The following is a 24,258-nucleotide window of genomic DNA, read 5'->3' on the forward strand; positions in this document are numbered from 1 at the left end:
GAGCAGCAGGACAGATAGTCTGTAGTGTGATGTATCTCAGAATGGAACAATTTGCAACAAGAATCTAAGTCCTAGCCTAACAGACAAGGAAACCTTGCAAAAAGCAGGGAGCAGACACAGATTTTTGTCCCCTGGCACCCCTGACCCTGATACTTCACAGTGTAACAGCTCAGCTACTGCAGGGACTGGAATGCACCTCTGCTCACATCCTGATGACCTACATCCTTGCAGCATATGGCCAGTGCAAGTGCCTTCTCTGCTAGCAGCAAGTAGCCCTGTCACATTTTTGGTTTTTAAAAATCTGGAAAATTACTCCTTAAGTTGGGGTACAGGCACGTGGCACTTTGCCCAGGGACTTAGAATGAAGCATTGCCTTCAAAACTGACCTAAGAACTTTTTCCCTACAAGAGCTCAGACACTTTGGACCATAGAGGATATTTTGAGTCTTACATTGTTTCACGTTCTCTCAAAACCAACATTTTCTGCAAAACATGAGGGTATTTGCAAGAAGGCAGGTGCTGGAGGGATTCTTTAGACGATCTCAGAATGCATCCCCTTGTGTCCCCCAGCAAGGACAGCAGCAGAGACAACAACACTGGAGCTCCCGCTGGAACTGAGATAAAGCTGCAGCTTGGGGCTCCAGCAGGGAAGAGCCTGAGCCCTGCTTTCCAGTATCCTCTTGGCCTGCACCTCCAGGTCACGACCCTTGGCTCACAGAAATGAGCTGCAGCCAGAACTGCTGCTTTCGCAACAGAAAGAGGTAAAGCTGCCTCGGAGCACGCAGGAAGGTTTGGACAGAGTATTTCTTCCCAGCCTGGCAATGAAACACTGGCAGCACATGCGTATTGGAAAACAACACATAGAGACCATTTTCTGGGTTTGTACACTCTGATGCAATTAAGATAAAAAGCAACGTTCCACAACATTCCACAATTTTGCAATCTAAGAAAGACTGAGAAAGGGGATGAGGTGAATTCCCAGGCACAGTAAGAGTTGCTGTTATTTCTTAATCTGGGAAAGAACAGTGCCTTACTTAAGTTTACATGTGCAGTAATTCATTTCAGTTTTGCCAAGTATGGAGTATATGCTAACACTGACTTTGGGCTTACAGACATGGAATGACTGTAAACTAGTCTCCTTTCAAGAAGCAGACTGAAAATGCCGATATTTATCAGAAGTGAAATTGATTTACCCATAGGTTTCTAATAGTGAAATAAATGTGAAATAATGTATGATCGTTTTTTCTTTAAAAAAACCCCAGCAGAACACCGCCACCAGTTTCTATTTAAAGCTGCTCCAGGCTAAGCCCCCTTTATTCATCTCTGCTTTTCAAGGGTCTCTCCCAGCACTAGTCACCCACAAAAATCAAAGCCAGTGAGGCTGGCTCAAGCTGTGAGTGGTGTGTGCTTAGCTGGCTGACAGGAGCCTTGCTCTGTGCAACTGTGATTTCTGAACAGAAGACCCTCTCATTTTACAGTCCCTTCCCCTTACCCCTATGAGATGAAAACAAACTCATCCAGAACAGGAAACATTCATTTTCCAACTCTTCTTCAGAGAGCAAACTCTCACTCTTTATTGACAGCCAAGTTAGTTGAAATGATCAACACAATGTTAAACACAAGCTCACTTGAAACGCAAAATCTGAACACACACTTCCCATTATGGTACCTGTATGACCCTTCTGACCTGATTTTTTTTAAAGAAAGCTCTAACTGGAATTATGATTTACTGTTAAAAAACAAAACAAAAAAAAACCCCAATCTGCAGTCAAAGTTAACCAAGTGTACAAACCCCTCACAAAAGTAAGAAAGAAACTGATGCATACACAAAATACATCAAGCAAATAAAGTGGAACCGTATGGAAATAAGCCAGGCACATTCTCAGAAATCCAGGAATTCCTCTGAGGAAGGCAAGGGGAGCACCCAGCTACACCACACACTGCATGAACCCGAGGCAGGTAACTGTGGCAGCCCCTGAGGCAGCAGCAGGTTCATCTGGCAGGGAAGAGAACAGGCACCAATGCCATCTGGTAGGTGCCTGACTCGCATCCCCAGTCTTACTGCGGGAGCAGGGGGTATTCCTGATGGCACAGATCCTTCTATTTCCAATGGCAGAATCTAAACCCCAGAAGATTGAAAGTTTTCTTTTTTAGAAATAGTCCTGTATTGGCTTTTCCACAAGCAACTCTGGATGAAAGCCTGCCACTCACTGTCTCCTGCAACTTCACTTCCTCTAGTGAAGTAACCAACCCTCCACACACAAGTTTTCTTGCAATCAAGATGAAATAGTGTGCAGACTGCATCCCTCAAAAGGCTGAAAGTTGTACTAAGTCCTATGTTGATGAAAAGCATTATTTTGCAATACTTCAAGTGCTACAAGGCTACATAAAAAGATTATAAAACAGTACTTTTGCATCACTTTACAACAAAATTATCAATTTTAATTAAATTTAGATCCAATAAATGCATTACTTTATTTAAATGACACTTGTGAAAACTGAATATTGACCAGACAATGTGGCCTTCTGCTTAAAATGTGAGTCAGACAATGAAGAGGGTCAAAACTAGAAGCTTAAAAAGAAACTTGTTCATAGATGTATTAAAGACAGGAAGAGTGCTAGTACAAAGCATAGTTCTGTAAATGAGATATAAAATCCAAGGGATTTTGTGAATCTTTATATTCACTGGCTGAATATGTAAAAAGACTTCTTTCTTAACAGCATTCATCTAAAAACACTTACATAAATCTTCAGCTTTTAAAAATATTATTTTAATAAGTCCTCTCACTTTCCAAAATGTCAGAATTAATTATGGAATTACCAAAGCTGACCTCGACTTCAGTAAAATCTTTTGATAGTGTTTCTCACAATGTTCTCCTGGAGAAATGGGCTGCTCATGGCTTGGACATATGCACTGTTCACCAAGCAAAAAACTGGCTGGATGATCAGGCCAGAGAGTGGTGGAAAACAGAGTTAAATCCAGCTGGTGGCCAACCCCAAGTGCTGTTCCCCAGGCGTCAGTGATGACCCAGTACTGTTTAAGCTCTTTACCAGAGACCTGGATGAGGGGATGGAGGGCACCCTCAGTCAGTCTGCAGGCACACCAGCCTGGGTGGGAGTGTTGATCTGCTGGAGGGCAGGAAGGCTCTGCAGAGGGATCTGGACAGGCCGGATCCGTGGGCTGAGGCCGATGGTGTGAGGTCCAACAAGGCCAAGTGACTGGTTCTGTCCTTGGGTCACAACCACCCCAGACAGTGCTACGGGCTGGGGCAGAGGGGCTGGGAAGCTGCCCAGGGGAAAAGGAGCTGGGGGTGCTGGTGACAGCAGCTGAACATGAGCCAGCAGTGCCCAGGTGGCCAAGAGGGCCAAGGGCATCCTGGCCTGGATCAGCAATCGGGTGGCCAGCAGCACCAGGGCAGGGATTGTCCCCCTGTACTCGGCACTGGTGAGGCCACACCTCGAAGGCTGTGTCCAGTTCTGGACCCCTCACAACAAGAGAGAAATGGAGGGTCTGGAGCGAGTCCAGAGAAGGGAAATGAAGCTGGGGAAGGGTCTGAAGCACAAGTCCTGTGAGGAGCAGCTGAGCAAGTTGCAAGCATTTAGCCTGGAGAAAAGGAGGCTATGGGGAGACCTTAACACTCTATACAGCTGCCTGAAAGGAAGCCAGGTGAGGATGGGTTTCTTTTCCCAAGTAACAAGGGATAGGACAAGAAGAAATGGCCTCAAGTTGCTCCAGGAGACATTTTGATTTGATATTAGGAAACATTTCTTCACAGAAAGGGTTGTCCAGCACCAAAACAAGCTGTCCAGGGAAGTGGTGGAGTCACCATCCCTGGAGGCATTTAAAAGCCATGTAGATGTGGCACTTTGGGACATGGTTGAGGGGTGGATTTGGCAGTGCTAGGCTAATGGTCAGAGGGTTGGATCTTCTGGGTCTTTTACAACTTAAATGACTGATTCTAATTCCACTGTCCTGAGGTTTGTTGGAATATCATAACTGATGTCTACGGTCACATTGCACAAACAGGTATGGGCAATTTAGAAATACTGTGCTTGTAGTTTAGCAGCAAGTTCATTTAAGAGTTTGTCTGTTAGTCAGCATTTTTAACCATAAATTCACTACTTAAAAACATATCCCTCCCATTTTAAGACTTGGCTTTGTTAATGTATTTCAGTCAGGCAAAACCTGTCCATATAATTTAAGAGGGGCGAAAAACCAAAAGGTACACCATAGCAAACACTTCTAAAGCAACAGTAAAGGTAAATGTCATTTACAGGAAAGTAGAACAAGTATAGGCTTAGATACTTCCCAGGAATGGTTTCTCACGTTTGCAAACAAAGAAACAAAAAAATTTATACACCATAATTTAATACTTATGGGCTCATATCCCTAAACAATTAAGTTATAGACTCAGAAAATAAATTCAGCAATTTTCATCTTGGAAATCTGTGAGCTTCATTTCAAGATAAATACTGGTTTGTTTTGATTTATGTTCTACAGTTCAAAACTCATCTCCAAAGGAATAAGAAAGAACTGCCACCAGTTCCAGGTCAGATACCTGCCAGATGGAGAGTGGCTCAGTATAGCTGACCTTTTAGACAGGAGTTTGCTATTTTTAAGGGCCTGTGAAATTTAAGAGGCACTTTAATATACAGTTATTAGAGTATAAAATGTTCCCAGAGTTTTCCCAAGTTGTTTTCTATGCTTGCTGAGACCACAAAAACCGGTCACACCTTTCCAACATGGACTGAATCAGCGCTCTGAAATTAAAGCAAAGGGAAAAAAAAAAAAAAGTTAAACAGTAAAAAAGCTAACAACAGAAAGAACAACTGAGTTTTGGTTTGCTTTTTAAAGAAAAATTTGTGAAAAACATGATTGCATTTTCAAAGTAACATCCTGACATCACCGTTCACGCCACTGGAAGAAACAGGAGAGATCAGAGTCTGTACAAGTCTCAGCCAGGACAGATCTCTTTCAGAGAATCTCCCTCATGTACATCTTTAATGTATGATTTCCTGTTTACTCATTGTCAATTTTAAAATGCCTATACTGCAAAACACATAGTTCTTAAATAATAGGAAAGCTTTCAGCTGAACCTAAAACCCAAGGTAAAAACGTGAAGCACTTTATCTTCTTGTTAACTGAAAAGGAAGTTTAAAGCACCAAGGAGATCCAAAAAGAATAGTGTGGATCTTCTGCTGACACATCTCTTACCTCTGCCTTTTCTCAGCAATTCTCAGTATCTCACAGACACCAGTAAATCTCTCAGACAATTCTAGTGTCAAGCCACACTCCTGCAAGAGAGGCAAGGCATGATTTGGGCCAATGGCCTTGGCCAGCAATAAGGCGACATTTTCCACAGTGATGCAGTCTGGGCAGCTGGGGCCTCCATTGCTGACAGCATTCCCATTCTGTGGGCCCTGGTGGTGGAAAGCTGGGCTGTGATTCTGTGCAAGATGCAGAAGAAATTTCCATTCTTCTATGGTCTCTGGGATGGAACCTAGAAGGAAAATTTGTAAACCAAATTATTTTAAGCCTGCTTTTTAAACTGTATCTGTAGTTAAAAGGGAAGCTAGCTGTTCTGTTTTACTCTGAAGATTCTAGGAAACCAAGCATTATCAACAAGCAAATTGTGCACACAAATGTACTGCCCTGACTGACCCAGTGTAAAGTGAACACACGTAGCTTCACAATAGCTCAGTATTCAAGGCTTTGGATTAAGTCAAGAGATAAAATTTTGTCCATCTTAGGGCTGGAGTGAATTTTCTTCTAAATTCTGCCTTGTGGTACAATGCTTTGCTCACCCTAACTTTGAGTGTGTGCACACATAGTGGGGGAGTTTTGTCCTGCGCAGGGAGGCTTCCTATTCCTCTGTCTACAACACTAAGTTTAGCTTCTACTCCCAGCTGATAAACAAATCAAGATTCTTCAACTTTTAAGCATTTTCTAGCACAACTGATTTCACAAAGCACAGCATGAAGATGCAGGAGTATAATGCCTACCTATGTGTTTCAAATATGCTGTACTACACACAGCTAGGGCTACAAAAACACTTCAAAAAATAAAAGTTCAACTCAGCTTTGGGCAAATCACCATATAAGAGCAGTTCCTACATTACAGAAGTATGTTTACACAGCTTAAGAACTACTAACCATCTTCTCCATTCAACAGGCTCAAATCATCCAAATGAACGATATTAGTAAAGGCTTCTCTTCTTCTATCCAGCTCCAGACAGAGAAAAAGATATCCAGGCCAAAATCTTGAATAAGAGAGTAAAGATTTCCAGGAATCAAATACTCAGTTCAAACCAAAGTCAAGAACAATTGCATGCTCATACAAGTATCAGTGAAGACAAAAGCAACTAAATTTAATGAATGTCAGCAATAGAGCAAGGACATGAGGAATACCTCCCATTTGGTACATTAAACTGGACATTCTATATTCATCCTCAAAAAAGGAGAGGTTTTTAAATAAACCCTGTCCAAACAAGAAGCAGATACAAATGAAAATGACCTATCTTCTCAGGGTCAGAATACCCACTAACCAAGTATCAAGAATTACCAAGTTTTCTCCTTACCCATGTGATTTACAGATGTCAGCCATCTTCTCCTTCATAACAAAATCAGCTGGGAGTTTAATCAAGAGCAGAATGAGCTGGCTGTAGCCCCAAGTAAACAAATGCGATCGTGGCCTAGAAGATGAGAAACTCAGTTTTAAAGCATTATTGATTTTCTTCAGAACATTATGGCAGATTTATGTAATGAGAGGAGGAAAAATGAATGAAACACCATGTGCAGTCTCAATAGAGCAGCCACTCTGGAAGGCATTACAGATAAAAGTTATTCAATCCTTTGGTTGTTTCTGCTGGACTCTGCAAAATGCTCCAAGGAGTCAGTGATCCAAACTGTCACACAAAATCTAACCCAAAAGCAGACCTGTTAAATCTTTCTGCTGCACTCAGGACCTCGGGTGAAACCCACTTTACCTGGGATTTCCTTCCTCATCCACAGTGTTTGCCCGTTGTGGAGCGTCATGAGAAACTGCCAAGCACAACCAGTCCAACCGCAGAGACTCCGGCTGCAGAAGAGACCTAAGGAGAAATGGCCTGGAAAACAAAGTAGACATTAAAACAAAAAATCCTAAACCCCACCAGTCTTAAACATACCAGATATGGAGCAGCAGAGATTGTGTGTGGACAAATCAACAACAACAAAAAAAAAAAAAAAAAGGGGGGGGGGGGGGATGTAAAATTAAATGTGGAAAAGCCTAAAATTATTTGTCTCCAGAAATTGAGGCAAAAATCAAGTTTGCAGGCTGTGTTCCCCCAGATTTGGTTTGGGGTTTTTTTTTGTTTGGTTTGCTTGGTTTTTTTTTTTAATGCCATCTAACCCTTGTGCACTGAACTGCAGACACAGGAACAAAAAAAGTCAATTCCATTAAAAGTATTATTTAGGAAAACCCTTTTAAAACTAGAATCTAACCTAAAAAAACCTCCAGTCTAAGACCAACAAAAACTGGCAGAATTACTTGGAACCTAATGCTAAAGAACACCAAGCAGACAGATACAGAAACACTAAAAAATGTCCCCAAAAGCCAAAACAAATAAAGGAAAACACTCCACACAGCTATATGATGAAAAGAGCAGACAGATGAAAAGGATTCTACACTCCCCTTACCTTTTATCCTCTGGCTTTGATTTCACCAGACTATCTAAATACGCTAAGAAGTGAGCCGGATCATTCCTGCAAAGCTGTTTAATATCAGAAGGCAAAATAGAGGGGTGGAATTTGATCAAGGGCCGAAGAGCTGTTTCCCCAAATTTTTCATAAAGCCTGGAGAAAGAGAGAGAATAAAAAATATTTTCAGTACCAAACAGCAAAAAAATTTTTTTCAAGATCTCTTGCAAGTTCAAGATAGTACTGGAAGGTGATCTCTCTAAGAGATTCCAGAAATCTTCATGACATGGTAAGTGAAGCAATTCCTGCCAGGAAGTTAACAATGCTGAAGAGAAAAAGAGGATTTGGGTACAAACCTTTGAGCATGTGCCAGCAACAGTGGGCTGTCATCCCATGGCCCCAGGTCATGCAGCAGCTTCAGTATTTTCAACATATCTTCACTTTCCATTGCTAAAGCCACTGGACTGTGACAGGTTAGTTCTGAAAAAAAACCAGTGAACACTTGATATGGGCAAGTTTTTTTCCTTAACACACCCTGCCTGTCCTTTTGTCCTCTGCTCAACAACAGCTATCACTGTTTCCATGGAAGTTCAACACCCACCTCAATCCTGATGAAATGCAGGTACTAACCTACAGGCACAAGTGCAGTCCAACTAAGGACAAACTGGGAATGCATATACTACTGTCACTTTGAGGGCTCTCAGAATCCAAACACAGCGAAGAGATTCCCAGAAACACAAACACCAGGCACCAATCCTCAAAGCAAGATTCTGTTGTTTAACTGCTCTCTGTTGGAGCAGAAGCCATGCTAAGGCTTTAATTCACTCTTAAAAGAAATACATAAGGCAGAAGCTGAGTGCAGAGCACAGAAAAGTTCTGTTTTCCAATATCATCACAAAGCTTTGGTTCAATAAAGCTAAAGAGGCATAAAAAAAGATCAAAAAAGTATTTCTGTGGAACAGGGAAGCATGAAGTGATCACAAGCCACTCATATCTATGGAACCATCTACTCCATTCAGTTTTGTTTCATATTAACCACATTCCTTTACAAGTTGAATCTTCCAGTGCAAATGCTGAAGCCCCTCCCTTCCCTTCTGCCTTCTTTCTACAGATTTGAGGTTCTAATTATGATGCTTTTGCTCTTAGAAGCACACATGGTTGTAAAGAGGCTGGGATCACTACAGTGTTCAATCAACAAGGTCCACACAAACTAACAGGTTCGAAGTTGCAAAGGGGGAAGAGATCAATCTCTCCAAGGAGCCAGTAGTTCTTTTTTTTTAAGAAATCACAGGTTATTCTGAGTTCAAAGACACCCACAAGGATCATCAAGTCCAACTCTTCAGTGAATGGTCCATACAGGGCTTGAACCCACGATGCTGGCATTATTAGCACTATGTTCTAACCAACTGAGCTAAGTTCTTCCTAAGGGAAGTATAGGGGGGAAAACCAATCAAACAACCCAAAACCAGAACAAAAACTTCCACACACCAAGCATCCTCCCCTTGCCACACTACACTGGCAGAAGGAAAATCTGCACACACAATTTTGAGTGTCTTCAAGGTTTTTTCTTCCTTTTCTCCCAAAGAGTCTTATTTTCAGTTTAAGAAGTAATACAACGTTCAATATTTACCTTTCAATCCTGCAATGTACGTTTCCCACACATTAGGGTTGGTGGCACACGTGGTTATAATACACTGCTTTACTCTCTTTAAATCCAAAAGGAAAAAGTAGCTTTGCATAAACCTACAAGCCAAGGTCCCTGAAGCTGCTGGTGGCAGACTTCCCTCAGAGCTCTCCTCAGCCTCACCACTCCCACAAGAAAAGACACGCAGCTCAAAGCACAGAGTTGTGAGCTCCACGAGATCCTTCAGAACATCCGGTTCGATGACACACAGAGGAGACACCTGAAAGCTGCAGCCCGGAGGCCCCCTCCAATCAGTACCATTTTCACACACGGTTTTGCTTGCACAGGTTTCATCAGTATTTTCCTTTTCAATGCAGTCTTCCAAAACACCACTCTGTTCCTTGTCTACTGCATCTCTGCCAGCTGGAGCCACTTGCAGGTTTTCCTCCAGGACTGCCCTCTGTTCTTCAGCACACAGAGTCTTGCTTTTCTTAACAGCCAAAGCAGAATGCTCCTTGCTGCTGAATTTTTCTTCTAGATAGACAAGCCATTCCTGTAAGACCCTTCTCATACACTGAGGTTCTAATAAAACCAGGGGATCCTGGAGCTTGGCTCTGCAGCATTAAAAAGAAGTTTGCTAAGTTTAACAGTTTTAAGATGCCACAAGTGAAGTTTCAAATCTGCTTTGTGTAACTATAGTCCTACACTTGACTTAGAGTCATTTGCTGGCTTTTTTGTGATTTTGAGTGTATCAAACAGAATTTAGGCTACTTCACACTGTCTACATTTGTCTTCAGTACATTTTGAGCTCCCCGGGATTTCTTTCAGAACGAATTTTTGTTTGCGATTTTGATTTTAACTGTGCTTCTAATTAAGCCAAAGGGATACAGCTGGAGGAGCTTTTAGTGGGTTTTGCTTGGTTTTAAAAAGGGGAAACAAATAATTCACCAAATGAGATCCTCTCAGGTTATGTTAATAGACATTTACAGCATCACTCTTACATACACATAATGAATGAAAAAAAATTTAAAAACCCAGTAACTTTTTCTGCCAATGTACCTATACAGTAAAAAGCTTCTCTGCTTACATAGCTTCTGCTGTTGCAGCCTTGAGATCTCTCAGACAGTCCTCCTCAGGAAGCTGGCAGTTCTGGGGTTCTGACCTAGAAAAATACAATTATTTGAGTCTTATCTGAAGTATTAACTTCAATAACTTAAGTGAGGATTTCCTGACAAATTTCCTCAACAACACTAATTCCTTTATTAAATACAAAGCTTTCATTCATAAGAAGGAACAGCTCAGCAGAAATTACGGATAAATCTGGCATGAAGGGCAACAGATAATACTATTTTTGTGACCTTCTATAATGGCTCTACTCCAGCTACAGTAAATTTCTGCAGGTACTGAACAAAAAAAAAGTACCATGCTACTGTATGAAAGTTAGTCCAAAATGGTACATTAGCACTGGAATATGAAATGACTTAGCTTTGTGTTCATTGCCTTATCAGTGCTAAGAAAGGAGTTGGGAGAACCAGTGAAACCCACCACAGGAATGAAGGCAGCTGGAAAAACCTAATGCCAAGTTCCTCATTCTGCTTGAAAGAGTTTCTCCTTAGGTTGCTATCCTCGGGACATCCAGAAAATACAATTGCTAAGAAAATGTGATTTGGCACTCACTCTTTTTCTTCCTGGGGAGATGCTACAGGATTAACAGTTAACTCTGACAGCTGCTCATCATCCTTTGCTTCATGCTTCCCTCTAGATTCAGGACTTATGTGAAGTGTGCCAATCTTTTCCGTGGTTTTGCGCACAAAGCTGGAAACACTGGGAATCACAAATTCAAACGTTTAAAATCAAAAGTTCAAAAGCAATCAAACCAAGCACTTTTTTACTCAAACCGTCATTTCAGAGACTTTATAATCTGAAGAACTCTTAAGAAAAGGATGAGAGCAGTGATGACCAACAGGAGCAAAACTTAGAACCTGCTCAAAATTCATACTTCAGTCATGGTCCATACTTTGAGCACAGAATAGAAACCTGATGTATTGAACACCCCTGCTGGAGAAACAGGATCACATACCAACATTAGATACAGATCTTGACACATATTGTATGCAAGTAAGTGCAGATTGGCTACACTGTATTTTAAAGCTTTTAAACATAAAGCATCTTTAGGAAATTATGTCCCTCCTGGTGGTAAGAAACCACTTGACAATGTTTCAAATTAATTCTTCAGATTACAAAGCTGACCAAAAATGTCCTTTTCACTCAGCAGTCCCTATTCCTTCAGGTATTTTAATGAAGAGGAAGCTCAATGAACATACCAGAACTCAATTATTTCTACCACTGCCACGAAGAGAACTATGTCAACAAGATTTGAACACAAAAATACACTTTCTGCTCCAGAACTAAAAGAAAACAAACCCCAAAACCCCAACCCAGCATCTTTTACTATAACAAGGTATAGCAAAAGTCGAAAGGTGGCTGCAGAAAGCAGAAAGGATTCAAATTTAGCAAAACAATTGGACTTTAATGTATAGAAGGATTAAAGCTGAACTTTTAAAAACTAACTGTAAATATGATAATATTTTATTCAATGATTACTTGCATGCAGTGAATACTTGAAAACTTAGCTTTCAATATTAGCAGAAACACTTCTTACTGTAAAATCCTAAAGGCTGCTTACAGTTTAGAAAGAACTCAAAATGTTGCATGTACTTTTGATGTTTATTCTGAGATCCTCACACTGCTGCTAGCAGCTACAATTCTTGCTGGAGGTCACGATTTACATACTGAAGTGATTAAAGGAAGGCTATACAATTTTTCAGACCACTGCCAGGCCAGAGACATTTTAGCTAAGTAATTAACATACAGCACTTCCATAAAAACCTTAAGTTATGTATTTAACACTATCTCCTTTATATTTGTACACCCACCTGCTCATCCCCCACTTTTTTTTAAAAAAGTTTTAAAGTACCAATGTGATTTATACAAAAAATGGACACAGATCTAATTGCACCAGGTATAGGCTACCATTATTCCACAAATGTTTGTGAAATTGCTTTGATTCACTGAAAAGTTCATGTGGGGATAGGACAGACCACTTTGCAAGTATGTTTTAGCAATATCTATCTGCTTTGAATATTTTACTGTTTGTCCCCAAGCAACATAGGCAGCCTTCCCTCTAAGCTCCAGAAAGGCAAAATCCCAAAATAATATTCAGTAAGTTTCCTTTGAAAACGAACCACGACCACAGTTTACAGGATAACAGTAAACATTCTTAGACATTTAACAATTATTAACTGTTTAAAAACTGAGGTTGAAGTCTTGGCTCCACTGAAGTTACCAGCAGCTCTTTATATCTTCACTGGAGCCAAAACAAAGATTTAAACTGCCTGGCAAACCTGACTGCATTTCTGGTTCTATGTTTGCAGAACAGAGTATGAACTAAACCACACAATGCTACAAATTCTGGGAACAGAAGAGGAAAGATGTAATGGATGAATGAACCTGCTGCATGTTTTACCTTTCTTTGACAGCTTGGAGAGACACGAGAGGAGATGGGGAACGGAATGACAAAGGAATACTGAATGGGAGAAATGTCTCATTCCGGTCAGCCTCAACCACCACAGATGCATGAGATACGTTCTCTGACAAATGGAATTGAAATAAAAAGGTCATGAAACAGTGGCCTGGCAAAAAAATGGAATAGTGAAATGAACTGCAAGTCACTAATTCATTAATGGATAACCTGCCCACCACATTTTCCTTTTTAAGGCTCAAGAATGCATGGAGCCAGGTTTCAAGGGCCGTTTTACTACTGACTTTGAACCTAGTAAGTCTGCTTTATTAATAATCCTTTGGCTCTGTAGCAAGGCAAATAATGATCAACAACAGTATGAAAATGACCTTTTAAAAGTAGACTTACAGTCCATTTAGGGGAAAAAAATCTTGATTTAATCCACTGAGTTATTTATACATCTAGGAAAATTAAGTATTGTAGCATATATCAATTCACATGTGAACAGAGAGACACAAGCCATGATTAGGGTATAAATCACCCTCTCATTTGAATGGACTTAGATTTTTAAGTGAACCCACAGCTCTCTGGCATTTGATAAGAATCACAGGAAATACAGAGACATGGAATATTTCCTTTTCTCTCCTATATCCCTAACAGTATCTACAATGTGTTTTGCTTAATCATTTCCGGGTACAGACACACACTGTATCTTTAAGTGATGGCAACAAGAAAAAAGGGATCATTTTTAACTAGGATGACACTGTACTTTGCAACAGTCAGCAGTAACCACAGCGTTAAGAGGAAAAGATCCTGCGCTGTTACAGAAAATCTACCATCAGAATCCCTCTTGACAGTGCCTAAAGGTCCCAACTGACCTTACAACTGGTTGTAAATAAGGCTGCTTTTGTTCATTATGCAGACTAGAAACCTAAAAACTCATTACATCTTATGTCATTGTGAGCAGGGAAACACTAAGTCCATTTCTTTCAAATACCAAATCAAGTACTCGTGCTTCAATAAGCATCTGGAACTTCTCTACTTGGAAACAAACAGCAAATTTGTTATCTCTTGTGGAACACAGAGCTTTTCTATCTTCTGACATTCAAAAATTAAGTCACCTGAATTCTGATTTTTAATGTTGGAAATTATACACTTCCAAGTCTCCTCACTTGTTTTTATGGTGATGTAGGTAAAGAGGCACATGTACACCTAAGTGCTACCAACAGCACATACCTTAGTCAGCAGGACCTCTCTACTGACAAGTAGGGGAGTAAATACCAATTTCTGCACTCTCCCTCCCCACTGTGGTGTTCTCCAAAGCATCCAAAGTCTCCCCACCCTCAACTGGCACCTACTCCTTGCAAAAACTAAGTAGTAGTCTTATTGGAAAGCCTCTCTACCATACCTAGAACTAAGCCAGCTCCTCATCATCCCAGACTTCTGCATCCACTCCCAGTCCCAACAAGAGCAGAGAAGAAGATCCACTACAGTCTCAATCTATCTTAAGTCCAGTGACAGACATTTGTCAGGAAATAAAAAAGCTCCCTGGATGGGCTAAATGTTAGTTATTAACAATTCTAGCACCCCTATGCTAATGTTTACATGTGTAAGAGACAAGCCCCTGTACAAAGGAAACCCTGCAAGAAAGTTAAGAACATTTATCAGAATCCTTCTGCTTTCCCTGAAGAAATATAAGACAGAATCCAGATTAAGAAGTTCTTCTTTGAAAAAAAAAATGACAAAAGGATATTGGCAGCAAATAAATCTTGTTCCAAGTTCAGTTAACACTGGCATAGACAGCTGAAGGAATCTTAGCATTAATGTTGGATTACAAGTGGAGGGAGGGAAACTGGAGTGGAGCCCTGGCTTGATAAAAGCCCTCAGAACCTTTAGTTCTGTTTCTCTGGGTTTTGTTTGCTTTTAAGCCTGGATTTCTGTGGAGCCAGCTTTTCACACCAATGTTTCAGGAAGGATTTTGACTGGAAGGTGGGGTGACTGTTTCAATTGATCAAATTACAGGTATTAATAATTCATAACTCGATGGTGGAAAATAAGAGCACAGAGCCAACCCAGTTGAATTCTTGTTGAAAAAACAAACACATTCAACAAACAATTTTCATTAAGAAACATTACCAAGTTCCAGCTGCTCATCTTCATGGTGTGCAGGAAATTCTTTAAGTCTCTCATCTTCTGAGAACGTTTGACTGTGGAGGGAACATGAGTCTTCATCTGACTGACTGCCCCTTCGACTGATAACACGGTATATTCCAGAGTCTAAGACACTGAAGCTCTCCTATCAGACCAACAAGAGGAGTTAGACATTGTGGGAGCTATACTTCCTTTGTTAAACTTTCTGCAATGAACACAACCAACTCTACCCACACTAATAACCTCACAGCATCTCATAATTCACTGCCTGGAAATCTCTTGTCTACCACATCAAGATGGTACTTACACTACTTGGCTTTTTAAACTTTCCTTTTAAACATTTTTAAAGTGAAAGCAGGAGCTGATATTGTATTAACTATAAAATATTTCCCCTTTCTTGAAAAGCAGCTGTATGTTTATTAGAAATATGCTTTGATTTTTTTCCTTAGAGCTTTCTGCTTAAGCTTCTTAGAGTGAGACCATTTTCTAAATAGGGCTAAGATAGTTCTGAGCACTCATTCATTTTCATCACATAAAACTAGAGTTATAATCAAGACTCTCTTTACTGAAGCATGGTAAGACACTAAACTGAGCTGTGGAAAAAGCCATCTTTGTATCAATCTTTGTCCACACCTCAGACATTAGCTCTAAAATAATAAGGGAAAGAGGCAGACGTCTGAGAGCTTACAGAATGCAAGTAGTGGTATTTCATACCTCTTCACCCCACCTAGTTTTAGAACGCAGCACTATGGGCTGTAGTAGACAGGGTAGAAATGAAAGCCTCATCTTCCAAGTGAGCAACGAGGTGACTTTAAGCCATAAAGACAAAACCTGTAGATAACATTTTTGGCACTACCAATATACGCACATGAGATGAAATACTGCTCCTTCTACTGCTGCACGCAGAATCTAGAGGTTCCAACTTTGAAATCAGTTCTTCCAGTTGCACAGTGAGATCTTGCTGGGTTGAAGCATCCAGCTGAGACTTCAAGTGCTCCAGCTTGTCTAGAGGCAAATTTTTTCTTGCCTAAAAGCAGCCAGTGAAACAGATGTACTATTATTTCTAATGCACAGGTGAAAAGCAAAAGATGCCATATATGCAGGAAGATTTTCATCCTTAAAGTATAATGCTGAGATGACTTTTTAAAAACACCAACAAAATGAATCTCAGTAACCATGAAACTTAATGGAAGGAGAAGACAGGAAAGACAGTGACGTTACACTGCACATTTACAGAGAGGTATTTACTTACTCTGCAAGAAATAATTGAATTTTGGAAGAGACAAGAGACCCTGGCAGCAAGGGTCCAGAACCCTCTTCTCATCAGACGCTCTATGCAGCGATCGACCAGCAGCAGGGAGAGGTGCACAACTTTCCCATTTGTATGCAGACAGAACAGCTCACTCTTGTGAACTGCGATATCCTGAATATCTGCAAAACCAGATGCACAGCAATACCTGAAGGACTGAAGTTGTTAATCAACATTCCTTTCTGTCCCTGAAAGATGGTAAAAACATACTCCCACCTGACTGCAAATGGGTGCAAAGCACAAGCATGGGGAAAACAAACACTGAGGAGTGCTGACCAAGCATCTAACCACTAAAAAACACAGTGTCAAAACTTTCCAGAGTTGCATGTCCAGAAAACATTCAAAAAATACACTAAATTACCAAAAAGTTTCCTTTTGCTCTGAGGGGAGATGAAAAATTAAAGCCTGTTAAAGATGACCAATACCTAATTGTTTGCTTTGAAACAGAAGGAAAATAGTGACTGGTAGAAAAACAGCTTTGGCCTTCCAGCAGTTTTCAAATGCAATAGTTATGCTGCATGCAAACACTTCACAACAAACATATCACAAACTTAACACCAAAATGGGGAGAAGGGGAAAGATTGACTGACAGTAACTACTGTAGGATTCTTCTTATAACCACACACACATAACAGTTTATGAGGGTTCATTCATCTGCCAAATAAATATTCTCTGGATGCAATTTAGACAGGTTTTAGGAAAAAAACCCAGGTTTAAAGCTTTCAGCAGCCAGATTATCCTTCACAGAATACCTGATAATGAGCCTAAGTAAAGAGAAAAGAGGAAAGGACACTGCAGATTAATCACCTGCATTTTAACTACTGTATTTTATGTGTCACTCTACAGCACGTGCTGTTTCTCAAGAAATGTGTTTTCAGATCTGTGGAAGGAAGGGCTGGCTGGAGGAGGCAGGGAGATGGTTAATATTCAAGGATATACCTGACATATGACAAGGGAATTTTTTGATAAATGTTCTGCAGTCCAGCTGCAGAAAGTGAGCTTGAAAAGGCTCCATGTAAGACAAGGACTTCAGGAATGACCAGTGTAACAGACAGTGTTACAAAGCAAAGTTTAAGAAACTTTAGTTTACCTTTCACTTCACTCCAGAGTAAGACTTGAACGCTCTGGGGAAGAAAAATATAAATGCCTCTTTCTGTCCAGGTCACCACACAGTGCTCACTGCAAGCAGAGCAAATGTTAATGAAGCAACAGTCAATTGTGGTAAAATACAGGTAAAATTTTTTAAAAATTGTAAAATATGCACGGATTTATAGCAAGTGAGATGTGAGACAGGTGTTTAGCATGATACTTGGGAAATTCTTACAGAAAAAAGCTGAACTTGGCAATATAAATGAGAAGAATATATAATTTTTAAGCCTATTTTATTAACAGGAAGCTATGCTGTCAAATACTCACGTCAAATACAGCAGCTTGGGGAAAGATAAAGATTGTGGAGAGCAGCTGGAACCAGTATAATGAGGATCCTGCCTGCAAAATAAAATTATTATCAATTACAAGCATAACTACAATAACATCACTTTCTAGAATTGTTAATCCTGTAAATACACGGCTGGCTTAAATAAATATAGAGTCATGACAGCAGCATTCATTGTGCTCACACAGACAGCTGCAGAATCAAGGTTTTGGCATTTTTGATAATTGCTGGCTATACCTCTTAGAGGAGACTGTATTAAGATGACAACTAGGATTAACATTTGACTGCAGCAGGAGTTTATTTAGTCTTCTCAGCATTAATGCAGTTCTTCCCAGTTCATCTGGAAGTCCAAAAAAACCAAGTTTATCACTGATAACACATGTTTCTACCTGAGAGTAACAACAGGGAGAGGTGGTGACGAGAGCAGCTGCTTGAACTGATGTGTGCTTTGCACTTCCCCATCAAAGTTCACCTCCCACATCCTCGAGCCAGGTCGAGCACAGTATATTAATGGCTGCTGATTCCCACTGTTTTTTCCAACAGGGAAGAAACATGCTCCAAATTCTCCATCTCTCTCTTTATTTCCAATTTTCCAGAACTTCTCTCTAGCAGGGAAAAAAAAAATGTACTTGTTAAGTAAGGCAGCATTAATAAAGACTCTAATTAATTTTATGTTTTTCTTTAAGAATAAAAAATACTCAATCCCAGCTGCTGAATTGGTTTTGATGCTTAAGAAAAAAAATCTGTAATGAATACTATAAAGCCTGCACAAAGTTTACACAAGACAGGGTGCAGAAATATTCATTAGTTGAAACGAACATTCAGATCAAAGGGGTTTTTTTCAGCAGAACCAGTTGTTCAACCTGGTGATGGGAAGGTGTGAACACTCCCAGAAATCATTTCCAATCCCAAGAAAAATAAGACCGTGATTATGAATAGTCAGCATGAATTTGTGAAAGGGAAATCATGTTAATAGCACTCTACAACAGAATGACTGGCTGGGTAGTTGAGGGGACAACAGTGGACGTTGTTTATCCTGACTTCAGTAAAATTTTTGACACTACCTCTGCCAACATCTTCAGAAACAGACTGAGAGAGCATGGGCTAGGTAAAGAGACATTGATGTCATTTCAGAAACTGTGTGTGACCCTGTGAAGTCCAGTACCTCAGAAATAAAATAGAACTTGCCTCTCAGTATCACATAAATAAGTGCGGGTAAGTGATGATATGAGCAGTCTTCCATCCAAGTAATCAAGCTGAACCACCCGAGAATCTACAGTGGTTATGATCTGGACAGGAAACATCACAAAAGTAGCAGCAGCCTACAGTTAAAAAAGAAAAAAAAAAAACATGCTGGTCTCCAGTTCAAAGTAAAGACTGTTTTATTATGTTAAAATTGCAAAATTCAGAAAAGACTCATGTATGCTATGAATACACAGCGTAAGACAGGGCAGTTCCTTTCTTCTCTGTTTTTACAAAGCAAGGCTGCAATGCTCAGAAGCACAGAAGTATAAATCCTCCTTTCCCAAAACCATTACTGAAGATTTAAGAAAAAAAAATCATATCCCTGTAGCATCCTGATATTTTTTTATAAAGGGTGTTTTTCTGTAAGATTAAGAGAGGTTTTATTCCTACTATTCCAATCTTTGTGCTTTTGTTTCCAATTCTCCCCACAGGTATTTGGCACTAGCACTTTTATGGAAACACACCTGAGAGATTAATCGATACAAAAACCAACTTCTATTGGAATTAGGTTGTTCACATAAGCTCACCTTGTCTGTTACCCTGCCACAAATTATCCAAATACTATTTATCATACCAGTGTCTCAGTTTGCATGGGTGGATGAACAGTCTCAGATAGACTTATGAATAAGAAAACTCCTGGGAACTGCATTTAAATTTGCTGTCAGTCACTATTTTTGCCAGCTGAAGAGTTGTTTTCCCTTCTTAGGAATATGACAAAGTGCACTATCTGAGAAATCCAACAGTCCTGTTCCTTTAACAGGCATGAGCAGACACACATTTCATGGGCCTTGCCCTTCTCTCCTCCCTCTTTTCCCACAGCTGACTTTTCCCCCCCTTCTTTCTTTAAATGTAATAATGGTCTTGCTACTTTTAAGTAAATTTTCCACCAAAATCTTCCGTGAGGGCTAGAAAGGACCTGGAACAACACAACTATTTCCAAGTTCTGCTCCTTTTTACAGATTAAAAGAAAAAAGAAAGGACCCAGTAGTGATAAAACCTAAAGAACACTCAATGGCTAGAAATCAGGCTGCTATCACTAACAGGTGTGTCCTTTGCACAAAATACAACAGATGTAGGCTCAATGACCACCTACAATTTATTTTATCTAATCCAGATGTTTAAGAATGAGAGCATTCAGAAAATGCCAAGCAAAATCAGACTCTGGGACTGCTCTGTCAGACCAACAGCTGAACTGAGGACTAAAACAAACAGCTGAACCTGGGGCTGGAATCTAAGGAATCCAATAGGGTCAGAAACACCAAGACCCTTAACTTAGACACTTTTAAATTCCAAGATGCAGCAGATTGATCAGTTTTTAACTCTGAACATTTGAAAGCATTTTCATGTTGCATTACTAGGACAGATTGAAGAAGGATGGGGGAAGTTCACGGGTCAGGATTTTTCTTGTCTCAAGAGACTGGTTCTTCATCCCAGTAGTTAAAGCTACCAGAACTTCATCAGCTGCCAACTGCTGTACTCTTCCACTTTACTAAAACAAAGAGACTCCACACACTGCCCCCTGTGAATTCAGCTCAAAGTATGCAACATTTTACCTTCCCTTGTTTCGATGTGTTAATCTTGATGGCTGATACTTTTCCCACATGATCTCCTACAAAAACTCGAAGGGCAGCTGTATCCCAGCACAGAGCTGTGACTTTTCTGCCCTTATGCTCAGAGGAAACATAAATCCGTTCTGGCTTCCCACGACGTTCCTGATTCAGCTCCCAGACTACAACAAGGCCTTGGCTACAAGAAGTTAAAAAGAGAATACAGTTTGAAAATAAGTCTTCTAATGTTTTATCAGTTGATAAAGATGCATTTTGCCAAAGAAAGAGGAGACCCAGGAGAAGCAGAACACCTCAGAGCTGGTTCTGTTTGAGGCTGCATGCTTTCAAGAAGCACCACACAATTCTGGAGAAGAGTAAGTGTTCTTCTTTGCACTACAGTGCACAAGCAGCTTTGTAACGCTACTCTTACATTTATTGCAAATGCCAGTGAAGATATGGAAAAATATTTAAATGGATTTTAAGAAACATAAGTGGAATTAACTACCAATCTCACTCTACTATGTTAATGAAAATTCCTCTTTTGATGCTGAAAGGTCTCAGAAAGACATTCATCAACCTCATTTCACAGCATGAGCTCTGCCATAGACGTTCTGTTGCAGAAATAATACTTAATCTAGAACAATTATTCCAGAAAAAAAGAAGTTAAGCAAACTGTCTGTGCAAAGAATTATCCTGTAGTGGCTTCTACCACTTAATCTGGTAGGTTAACTCTCCAAGTTCCCAGCAGCTGTCCAAGTCTGAAACTTAGAAGCTTCTTAAAAATATTTATCCAGTGCTCAAGTTTGTGAGTACACCACTCACCTGGTGGCAACAGCAACATAGTCTTCATCATGTAAACAACAAGCCACCCGGGAAATGGCACCTTCCTGAAAGCAAGCACAGGAGTAAGAGCAGGTAAAAGTTGTTCCTGTACTGCCTCTACCACTGTGCAGCTTTTATCTTTAAGATATAAACCAAATTCATGTCAACACATGCTACACTCTGTTGTGATGTGGTTGGTTTTTACTGTTTCTTTGGGTTTTGTTTGCAAACAACAAACTCCAAGATGCAGCTGACAGCAACATGACATCAAGAGCAAGGACTGCAGTGCACTCTCTGATTTGGAACACGCAGAAATCAGTCTCCTGTCCTCACACCTTTGGAAGTTGTTTTGCCAGAATTAAGTGGGATGCCCCCAACCTTAAAACTGGCTGCATTCATGCTACACTGGAAGCAGCAGTGGCTCCCAGGAAACAGCACCTGGCTGTACAAATAACAATCTCTGTTTCATGGTCTCTTCCAGCAAAAGCAAGTCAGCCTATCTTTTCTTCACTTATCCAGGTATGTCACAGTTTGGACATTCAAACACTGGGAGTTATCTGCTTGTGAGTTGCTCTGGTTTCATATTCAAAATTTTCTTCTAATTCTTAAATATTCAGGTGACTGCGTTGCTGCTGTTAAAACTAAGAATTTGAAAAACAAAGGTCTAACGCTCTGAAATAATTTTTTTCACACCTTATGAAATCTATTATACCACACACTCTGAGAATACACTTCAGAACCATAATCTATTTTAAACACAGCAGCCCAAAACCTCACCTTCTTTGGACAATTCAATAAGTTGAAGATGCCTGTTGACTCTTAATAAACATTAATGTGAAATAGTGTCTCTTTCCCAGCCCCATTTTCAGAAACTTTAATTTAGCATTCTTTACCCTTACCTTGTGAGTGAGAAAAAGTCTTTGCTTCCAACCATCCTTCTGGATAAGGTTCAGTCCTCCTCCTGAGCTGCCTAGAGCCAGCCATCTCTTTGACACATCTATACACGTGCACTGAAGGAATAAACACCATAATGCATAACCTGGTAAGTTCTGATCACAGCATTTTTTTCTTGCATTATTATGTGGGGGTTTTTTTAAAGGATTCATTGTTTGCCAGCTGTGTGTATCTGAACTGAACCACTGGCAGTGAAGGTTATTAAAGAGCACACTTTACAACTGGAGCAAACAGTGTAAGCAGTGCCAGGCTGTGTTATGTACCCACAGCTGCATTAAAGAAACACACACAAAGTAACAGGGTCCTTTATCTTCACTCTTTCTTCCCAGAGTACTCTCCCCCATAAGACAGCATGCACACCCCCAAAATGAATTAGATTAATCCTATGGCTTAATCAAATAATTAACCAAATGGAGCCATTACTTGAATTAAAAAAAATTTAAAAATCAAAAGAAGCCAAACACCATAAACTCACCTTAAGACGACTGGAATCCAGCCTGAGTGCAGAAAGCAATGGATCCAAGCACTCCAGCTCTGCCAAGACATGGTTGTAAGAGTCTGGAATTACAGGCACAGAGGCCATGGATGCACACGACTAGTGCTGCTCACTCATGGGTACGTTACAGCTTCAGCTTTTGGCTGTACCTGCCCAAAATAAAGATCTTGATTAGTTTAGTTTTTAGTATTATAGCAGGTTTTCTGTGCTTAAAGAAACAATGCTTTCCTACTCAAAAAGCATCAGGTTTCAGTTTGCCAAGAAGAGGCCCAAGGGATGCAAAATTAGGCCTCTGCTTCATTTATGAGAAGCTTTTGTTCATTTCGGAAAACTTAAACTATCAAATATCCCACCTGGAAATACTTAAACTGTAGTTATATTTATATCTGTCTGTGAAACGTTACATCTACCTATGGAAAAACTCTTATTTTATAGAAAAATGTGCTTTTCCCCACAGCATGCACCCTTGATTTGAAACTAATCTTCTCAAGGAAAACATTTAGCATTGTCACTTTTACCTACATCACATTCTCCCCCAAAACTAAGTTTAAGGACTACTATCCTCAAGTTATGCCAAATGTAGAATTAGCTGCAGCTATGCATTTTGATTCAAGCATAAGCACTATCATCTCCACAGTACCTCTTTTCCAGCATACAAGAGATAACACAGAGCGAAAACCAAGTATTAAATAACCGTCGAAATCACAACCTCATATTTTTCCTTAAGCAGCACATACTTTAAAATAATTTCTTGTTGAGTTTAAAGTTTAAACCTGTACATTGCTTAACAAAACTCCAAACCTATCACACTGCACAGTCAAGTCCCGGAATTTCTAAGTAACCTTTAGTATGCGATCACGTAAATTAAGGAACTCTCTCCCAGAAAAGCCGCCAAGTGGAAATTTACACTTCCCCAAAAAAGTGAGCACTCACTCTCACCAGGCACTTGGAAAAGGGAAGAGGCACATTTAGCCAACGAAACTGAAAGTTGCTTCTTCAAAATTCTCAAAACGTCTTAAAAACCGTAATGGCCACATCTACCCTCCCCACTCTGTGCCCCATCCCGCTGCGGCCCGGAGCTGCCGGCTGGGGCTGAACCGCACACGGAGTAAGCAGGAGCACCGCAAAGGGCAGCAGAACCCCCCCCAAACCAGTTCAGAAACCGCAGGCAGGGCAGGGGGCGAGAGCCGAGTCCCGATGGGGCACAGCCGCCAGCCTGGGGCGGCCATACGGCCAGGAAACACCGCCCGCTCCCGGTCGCTCACCTCTCCCTGTCCCTCTCCCCCTCCCGGTGCCGCTCACGCGCCCGCCTCCAAACAGCGCGGTCACGTGGCCCGCGCGGGGGCGGGGCGGGGGCGCGCGCCCGCTCCGCATCTCGCGCCGCCCGTGCGGGAGGAGGAGGAGGAGGAGGAGTGGGGGGGGGGGGAGGAAGCCGCGTCACGCGCGCGCCCCTGCCTCCCGGGCCACGTGACGCCGTGA

At 40.7% G+C, this 24,258-nt stretch overlaps 1 protein-coding gene across 2 annotated transcripts; it reads right to left on the reverse strand.

Moving 5' to 3' along the window:
* Positions 1-1,547: 1,547 nt before the first annotated feature.
* HPS5 (HPS5 biogenesis of lysosomal organelles complex 2 subunit 2) lies at positions 1,548-24,141 on the reverse strand. Of its 2 annotated transcripts, none has more exons than XM_082283534.1 (23): positions 24,045-24,141; positions 22,759-22,928; positions 22,229-22,339; positions 21,330-21,394; positions 20,514-20,706; positions 18,904-19,037; positions 18,105-18,320; positions 17,697-17,768; positions 17,371-17,459; positions 16,224-16,402; positions 15,840-15,998; positions 14,957-15,116; positions 12,827-12,950; positions 10,978-11,124; positions 10,388-10,462; positions 9,307-9,914; positions 8,033-8,156; positions 7,677-7,832; positions 6,986-7,105; positions 6,578-6,691; positions 6,153-6,259; positions 5,215-5,500; positions 1,548-4,760 (listed from the first exon to the last, which is right to left on the reverse strand). In XM_082283534.1, the coding sequence occupies exons 2-23, from the start codon at positions 22,864-22,866 to the stop codon at positions 4,700-4,702; spliced, it is 3,408 nt and encodes a 1,135-aa protein (XP_082139660.1). In that variant the 5' UTR covers positions 22,867-22,928; positions 24,045-24,141; the 3' UTR covers positions 1,548-4,699. The 2 variants fall into 2 exon arrangements, with proteins under 2 accessions (XP_082139660.1, XP_082139661.1); XM_082283535.1 differs by lacking the exon at positions 24,045-24,141 and adding an exon at positions 23,713-23,815.
* Positions 24,142-24,258: the final 117 nt, after the last annotated feature.

Source organism: Coloeus monedula (assembly GCF_965178545.1).
Source record: "Coloeus monedula genome assembly, chromosome: 6".
NCBI lineage: Eukaryota > Metazoa > Chordata > Aves > Passeriformes > Corvidae > Coloeus > Coloeus monedula.